This window comes from Lycium barbarum, chromosome 8 (genome assembly GCF_019175385.1).
Source record: "Lycium barbarum isolate Lr01 chromosome 8, ASM1917538v2, whole genome shotgun sequence".
NCBI lineage: Eukaryota > Viridiplantae > Streptophyta > Magnoliopsida > Solanales > Solanaceae > Lycium > Lycium barbarum.
Genome location: NC_083344.1, coordinates 130,763,186 through 130,771,250, shown reverse-complemented (window position 1 = coordinate 130,771,250; position 8,065 = coordinate 130,763,186). Strand labels below are relative to the sequence as shown.

At 32.9% G+C, this 8,065-nt stretch overlaps 2 protein-coding genes across 3 annotated transcripts; one reads left to right on the top strand and one right to left on the bottom strand.

Annotated features, from left to right (window-relative positions):
- Window positions 1-766: 766 nt before the first annotated feature.
- Window positions 767-4,563, bottom strand: LOC132607466 (tRNA-uridine aminocarboxypropyltransferase A-like). Of its 2 annotated transcripts, none has more exons than XM_060321439.1 (3): window positions 4,143-4,563; window positions 1,528-2,064; window positions 767-1,076 (listed from the first exon to the last, which is right to left on the bottom strand). In XM_060321439.1, the coding sequence occupies exons 1-2, from the start codon at window positions 4,474-4,476 to the stop codon at window positions 1,640-1,642; spliced, it is 759 nt and encodes a 252-aa protein (XP_060177422.1). In that variant the 5' UTR covers window positions 4,477-4,563; the 3' UTR covers window positions 767-1,076; window positions 1,528-1,639. The 2 variants fall into 2 exon arrangements, with proteins under 2 accessions (XP_060177422.1, XP_060177421.1); XM_060321438.1 differs by having other exon boundaries at window positions 1,507-2,064; window positions 4,143-4,562.
- Window positions 4,564-6,562: 1,999 nt separating this feature from the next.
- LOC132608355 (probable protein phosphatase 2C 55) lies at window positions 6,563-7,600 on the top strand. The gene has a single exon (XM_060322389.1). The coding sequence runs from the start codon at window positions 6,563-6,565 to the stop codon at window positions 7,598-7,600; it is 1,038 nt and encodes a 345-aa protein (XP_060178372.1).
- The last annotated feature ends 465 nt before the right edge of the window (window positions 7,601-8,065 follow it).

Below are 8,065 nucleotides of genomic sequence, written 5' to 3'. Positions count from 1 at the left end.
ATGTACTAGTATTTTTGCCTTCATCGAAATTTGGAAGTGTTTGAAACTACAGTACTATACTGACCTTTCTAGCTAATCACAGAATCTACATGAAGCTAAATTTTCATAGATTTGAGTTGTCCTAGAGAAATAACAGACTACTGAAATATAATGTGTGTTTGATAATAAATTTGTTTATTACTTCATCGTGGATATTAATGTCTCATTTTGTGACTAGTACTCCTCTTAAAGTTGAGAGAAAATGATTTAATGTAAACATGAATAAAGATAAGTATTTTTATTCTGATGGGAGATCGCCAAAGAAACATCACATTAAGCAATAATACACCACCACCACTTAAATGAATAACGCTCTTCAAACTAAAAAGTACTCAGAAAACTAACTTTAAAGCTCATGTGAGGACAACAGTCTTTTATACATTCTCTTTGCCCAATTTGAAGCAAATAAAGTAAGAACTTCAAAGACTTGACAGCAGTTTAGTTCTACTGCTTGAACTTGTGACATGTCTAGACTGAAGATCATCAGCCAACTGAATATTCGAAATAACTAGGCAGCAAGCTGTGCTAGGTATGTCTTTTAAGCTTCTTAGCATGCATCCAAGTGCTTATCAAAGGAATCGACGCCACAAGTTCAGATTTCCCAGACTACATTACATAAAGTTGACCTGATATAGGACAGGCGAGGTTCCATATGTAAACTAAAATATATCAATATCCAAGGCCAGGCGAGGTTCCATATGTAAATAGCATGAAATGAACACACTGATTATGAAAATTGCCAAAAGAATTTCCATTCCCAAACAGTTTTATGGCAATCTCTATAAAAAAGGTAAAAATGACGATCACTGATGTCACATTACTTTGGGATACAGTACGGAGCTCAACATGTAACAATCTTGAACGTGCTTGATCAAGTCTCAAGCTTCACTTGCTTCAGCATAAGCCAGTTACTGCCACATAGCCAACCCATCAAAGCACCGCTTGACAAGGTTTTTCAGCAACTGAAGAATTTAGATAATCTCATCAAAGCACCTCGTCGCCACGCCTATTACTCAATCAGGATACAATCAGGAGACCTATATAGTGAATCGTAGCAGGGAGTGTGAGATAGTAATTCATAGCAACTGCTCACCGAGAGCACTAATTAAATCTTGCAAACATTGAGCTTCACAACTAATGAATTTGCTACTTAATTACTTCAAAGCCAATCTAAAATAGCCAGAAAAGTATATCCATAGCCCGTTATACTGTAACATCTATACAGATCCAAAAACTCAATAAATAAAGATATCTTTAACCATATAAGATCTTCAGCACAACAACATTGACATATCAAAGAATCTAGATTTTTATTTTTATTTTTTTGATAAGGAAGGATCTAGACATATTAGACGACATATAAGCATCACAGTATCAAGCCAAGGTATTCAGAGGAACCAGCAGAACGGTGATATATAATTTCCTAACAAAAACCATCAGTTATATATATGAATTGAAAGTTGAAACCTGTGAAATCTGGACAAGTACCAAGTACATGCTGGATGGCTTGAGCAGTCTGGTACGTGATAACCTAAAGAGCTTTGAGGCTATCCTCGCGCTAAATGTTGCTTCAAAAACACAAAAAAATGGAACAGAGCAATTATATTTTTCCCTCTCGTCCTGCTTTTATCAACTTTGGCCTAGGCTTCATAGGCTTGAGGAAGGAAGCCTGAAATTTAACCATACTTCTTAAGACCTCTATCAAACTTGACTCTATATCAATTCCATTAGGCTCAAGGATCCTTAAGCAATGCGCTATTGCCTCCATGGTACTCATGCACCCACTAAATGGTTCCTTCCTAAGAATTAGATCAGAATTAAAAATAGTCCCACCGTCATTGCCAACATCATAGTCTAAGTGAACCTGAACAGCAAACTTGGACAAAAATGATAAGCTTGCACGCATCATCTCTCGAGCATGCTTCCAAGTTCCGTCAAAAGCAATCAAGACACAGTTACTCGTCTCTACAGTATGTTGAGAGGATTTCCAATGGTTGATTTCCTTAGATGGAGATGTATCAGAACCTGGAAGAGCCACGATCGCATAAATTTTTTTCCATTAGTTCAACAAGCGGAGAGAAAAATCTGAGAGAAATAAAGGAAATGAAGAATATTGTTTTTCTTGGTGTGCATCCTGCAGGTTTAGAGGGGAAAAGGGGGTTGGTGTATATAAAAATGTGGTCATCAACCAATTATTTTTCATTTGACGTGGTTGAATAATTACGGCATGAGGATCCAGATATTAGCAGTCAAAAGAGTTTTTTGAGTTCTATCCCTAGATAGACAGAGTTTGGTCTTGTGATATGGCAACACATAAAAAATTAGTCATGTTTCAGCTTAAATATATGACCAAATTCAGTATCTTCTTCTCCTTTAAGATTTGTTTTGGCATTATTGTGAAAGGGGAAAAGCACAGAAAAGCATTAAAGTCTACCAGAGCTTTAAGAGAAAAGTGCAGTTGATGCATGGGCTTCAGTGAATTCAGCTAGATATAGCAATACACAAAAACATTCGTAGAATTCAACTAGATATAGCAATACACTATTCTCAAATTATCAACAGATAACAACAAAACCTCAATCCCAACTAGTTCCCGCTAGCTATATGAATCCACAATAACCATTCTGCTCAATTATACTTTAATTTGTATCTTAAGACAGATTAATCCCAAGAAATGTACTGTACCAACACTGCGCCTAGATTCTCAACATTATCATCGGGAATAAAATTTCAAAAATAGTCTTTAGCTGAAGTAGTTAAATTTTCTTGACACACATATAACATACTCGCCCTCAAACAGTTCTATCAACTTAAGCACATACTAGAACTACACAAGCTACTTAAAAAATACTCCCTCCTCCCAAATTAACTGTCTTTGTTTGACTGGTCACAAAGTTTAAGGAATAAAACGAGACTTTTGAATATTGTGGTCTTAAATTAAAGATGTTTAATGTACAAAACTATCCTTTGAATCTTGTCTTGTCAGGTTTGAATTGTCAGCTTACTAAATATAGAAAGTTTAGTCTATTTATGTGCCATCTTCGTGACAAAATTCTACTAAGCATAAAATTGAAAAAAAAAAGTAACTGTGTATTCAACTTCTAAAACGACAAATAATTTTAGACAATTATTTTTAATAATCACGATAGATAATTTGAGAAGAAGAGAGTAGAATATTAGAATTGTCTAACTTACTTAATACAGAAAGACACTTTTTTTGAAACCGACCAAAAAGATAAGAGATAAAGGGTCACAAACACCCCCTAACTATCACTTTTTTTTTAGTTTCAAACCTAAATTATCAAAAAGTTGAGAAAACTACCTAAACTATCACTATCTAGTTTGCAAAACACATCTGAACTAAATGTGTGCGAATTCACTCTCGTGAAGCTGAAATTTTCTCAAAAAAATTGTCCACATGACATAAGTAATGTTATGGTGACACCTACATCGAAATTAAAAAATAATATTTTTTTATAAAAAAACTGCATATTTTTTTTAAAATCAGCATTTAAAAAAAATCTGGATTTAAGAAAAAATGAAAAAAATAATAATTTTTGTAAAAGAAATATCAAAAATTTAGAAAATCAGAAAAAAAATGATTTAAAAAATGGAAAAGTTGATTTTTTTTTTAAATGTGAAAACTAAAAAATCAGTTTTCTTATTTTTTTAAAAAAATAACTTTTCCATTTTTTAAACTTTTTTTTTATTTTCTATAATTTTTTATATTTTTTTACAAAAATTATTTTTTTTTAAAACAAATAGTTTTTTATTAATTTCCATATAGGCTCTATTGTGATATTATTTATCCACGTAATAACACTTGATAACATTTTTATATAAAATGAAGAGCGTACATTCTATATAAAACTAAAAAAAAGTGATAGTTTAGATAGTTTTGCAATAATAATTTTCTCAACCTTCTGATAATTTAGGTACCTTGAGATGTATTTTACAAATCAGATAGTGATAATTTAAATAGTTTTCTCAAACTTCTGATAATTTAGGTATGAAACTTAAAAAAAAGTGATAGTTTGGGTGTGTAGTTGAGCTTTATCTCAAAAAATAAAGTACAACATTTAAATTGGGACTGTAATTCATACCAGGAAATATATAAATAGCTGTTTTGGTGAAATTAGGGTTACGAATAGCATCATCATGTAGCGAATCAAGAATATCCGAAACACCATAACGTAATCTCCGACCAACAATAACGTCACAATTGCCGAGACACTTAGATAAAACGGGTACCGTAGCGAGCTTATGTCGTTGCTCATGTGGGTGGTGAAGAATTACGATTCGAGCATTAACAGTAGCAAGTGGGTCGGATGTGATAATGCTGCATAAACACACTCTTAACGGCCTCTCACAGTTACAGCACATTTTCCGTCTATCTTGTTGGGGACAATCGGCATAGTCAACGGTGGCAGGGTCCATCACAACAATTCTTGTTGGATGGTTGTTATGTTTTATGAAGATGGGTCAAATATATCCCCTTCTACTATTTTTGCAAATAGTTTAAGGTGCCCTTGGCCATAAATATCAAAAAATATTTCACTTTTTTTTTTTAGTTAAAGTTGGAGTTGTGTTTAGTCATAATTTTTAAAATTATAAATTTTGATAAAATGTAATTGTAAAAAATGAAAAAAAATTAAAAAATAAGTTTTTTGAGTTTTTGATATTTCAGAATACAACTTCAAGTTGTATTCGGAATTTTCATGACCAAACGCTAATTCCGGAAAAAAGTGAAAAAAAATTCAGAAAAAAGTGAATAATTTTTATAGCCAAACGGCACCTAAATATATCCCTTGTTATGCTTAGAGTGTTCACGGAATACTGCTAAATAACCAATCCGAAATATCGAAGAAAAATAATCGATATGTTTTGGGTTTGATTTGATTTTTAATTTTAAAAACCGACACCATTTGCAGCTGATTTGATATTAACTTTAAGTAAAAAATAATCGGAAAAAATCCCGAATCAAACCCATCATATAAATACTATCTAAAAATTATAATTTTACACACTTAGGCGCATGCATATATTTTTTTTGGGTTTTATTTTAAAAGTATTACAGTACTTTACTAGTATCCTAAGTTAACAAGAAAATTCAAAAGAACAAAATTGTTCTTATATAGCCTACAGGGGGGACCTTTGGCATTCAACGCTTACTCTTCAGGTCCTCTCTACTGGACGGGTTCAAGAGCAATTATAAGACCAAATTTTTTGAGCTTTCACAAATTGCAGGTAACGTTATTGAGTTTATATATATGTTTCCATTAGTTTGTTTTTACTAGTTTTAATTATTTATGTATGAGCAGTATCTAGGATAATATGACGGTATCATGTAACATCTATATCATGTGAAGAGTAAATTATACTTCCTTCACTTCGTATACTAATTTAATTGTCATGTACTTTAGTCTCTAGGGATGTCTACCAACGGCAGTGAGTATCTTATAAATGAGCATTTATATTTAACAGATCCATCAATCTTATTAAAAATCGATAAAAGCTGAAAAACCCGAAAGGATCGATAAAAACTTAATCCATAAACCGAGGTAATTAGTTTGATTTGATTCTTGTATTTGAAAAATCGAATGTTCGATTATCTTTTAGATAGAAACCGAACAAATTACCAAACCATGAACACCCCTGGCTCTACCATTATACTTTTTGTTCAAATATACCCTTCCCATTATATTTTGGCACAAATTTGCTCTTAGTTTTGACCAAGGAACACGTATCAAACTTAGAATCAAATGACCCACCTCTATTTTTGAATAATCTATTTCTTTAAAAATCCACCTATTTAACCCGATCGAAAATACGCTCAGGTCTTCCATTTCCAGTTAGAATAAAAAGTAATCTCAGGTGCTGCAAAGAAGACTACGTCCGAAACAAAGAAGATTATCTTTAAAGCCGACAAGTACGCTGAGCATGTCAGTGCCGGAGCTATGGATTACCTCGTCGCTATGCAGGAACGGAGGCAGGTATTAGTAGATGTTGACCTCCTTTGACTTCTTCGTGTGTTCACTTCTACATTTTTTGAACCCCCATAATGAAAATCTTGGCTACGCCACTGTCACTATGGTCGAATATCTTGCAGCTGAGGTTAATTTTGTTTTTACCTCTTGCATTGTTGCATAAATCAAATTCTATGTCTAGGGTTTGGAATTTCCTTGTTATATATTAAGAAAAAAGTGGATTTTGCTTGGGTTGCATCCTATTTTTCTAGCGAATGCCTGATGATAATCATAGCCTTTGATACTTGCCAAAAATTGCTAATGTATTTAGTTTCCAAAAACTTCTGTTTCCCAAACTTGTTTTACCTAGGATTAGTTACTACGCGTATCTATTACTCCATCTTCTAAATTCAATTTAAAAAGTTTCCAACAACTGTTTTTCCATAACCTACTTTAACTAGGATTACCATGTATAAATATAGTAACCCTTCAAGCACTACTTCATCACCTCACTTTTCACTTTATTTCCAAAAGTTTTGCAAATCAACGCATCAACTATGGGTGCATGCATATCATCATTAGGTCATGATCAATATCCTTTCAACAAGTTCGATGAAGTTTTCAATTTGCGGCACAAGAGGTACTTCGACTTTTCTTCTTATGAAATTCATAATCAACTGGAAAATATTAATAGCAACAAGAAGATACTCAAATATAGTCATGATGCTGATCTGTACTTCAGTTTTCCAATCGACACAACATTAGGTCATATTGATCAATATTCAATCAAGAAGGTAGATGAACTTCTCGAGATCAACGAGAGACTCGAATTTAGTAGTAACAAATTACCATGCCTAAAAATGGTGGTTGCATCTTTATACTTACCCAAAGAAAATCCAAAGAAACCACTAGGTGAAGATGCACACTTTATCTATGAATTATATCAAACTATTGGCATTTCTGATGGCGTTGGTGGCTGGGCTAAAAAGGGAATTGATGCTGGAATTTACGCGAGAGAGCTTATGAAAAATTCACTTATCGCTACAAATAATGAACCAAAGGGTCACGTGAACCCTAAAAGGGTTCTTCAAGAAGCTTACAGAAATACAAACTCTGAAGGATCGTCTACAGCTTGTATTATAACCTTAAACCCCGAGAATAATACTATATGTGCTGCTAACGTTGGTGACAGTGGATTTTTCCTAATTCGGAAGGGGAGAATTATATATGAATCACCAATACAGGAACGGAGTTTTAATTTTCCGTATCAATTGGGAAACTGCAGGGATAATCCTAGTGTTGCTCACGAGATGGAATTAAGAGTCGAAAAAGATGATATTTTAATCGTTGGAACGGATGGGATGCTTGATAATATAAATGAAAGTAAGATTGAGGAAATTGTTCAAAGAGGGATCAATGAGAAGTTGAAGGCAGAGGAGTTGGCTAGTCAAATTGGGAATGTTGCATTGTATAATTCATTTGATAGGTTTGCAGATACACCTTTTGCAAGAGCAGCTGATAGGGAATGGCTTAGTCAAATACATAAAGGAGGAAAAGTTGATGATATTACTGTTATTGTTGCTTATATCCAGTAATTAAATTTTGATGTAGCAGAAAATAGAACCAGAGAAGTGGAAACTAATTAATGTATATGTTACGTTGTCTATTTTTGGTCTGCATTTGAAGTCGATCACTTCAATTCAGGTGAACGTTTTGTATAAGAAATATGCAGCACAAAATGTAATGTGCAGACTTTATTGTATATTGCAATATTATATTAGAGTCAGATTAACAGTATTTTGGAACTAGTCTGCTAATTGTTCATTTCTTGAGTTTGCAAGATTTATTTCATGCACAAAATGCGATGGTATTATTGTCTTTTTTTTAACAGTGTTCGTCTCAATCTTTGAGCATTAAGAATTATAATATTGTCGTAGCGATGGTTGGAACAAGTTTAATAGTTTATATTAAACCAAGAGTTACTAAAACAATTATAAGAAAGATTAACTTTCGCGAAGATAATATATATTTCTCAGAAAAATGACTTCCTTACTAAATAC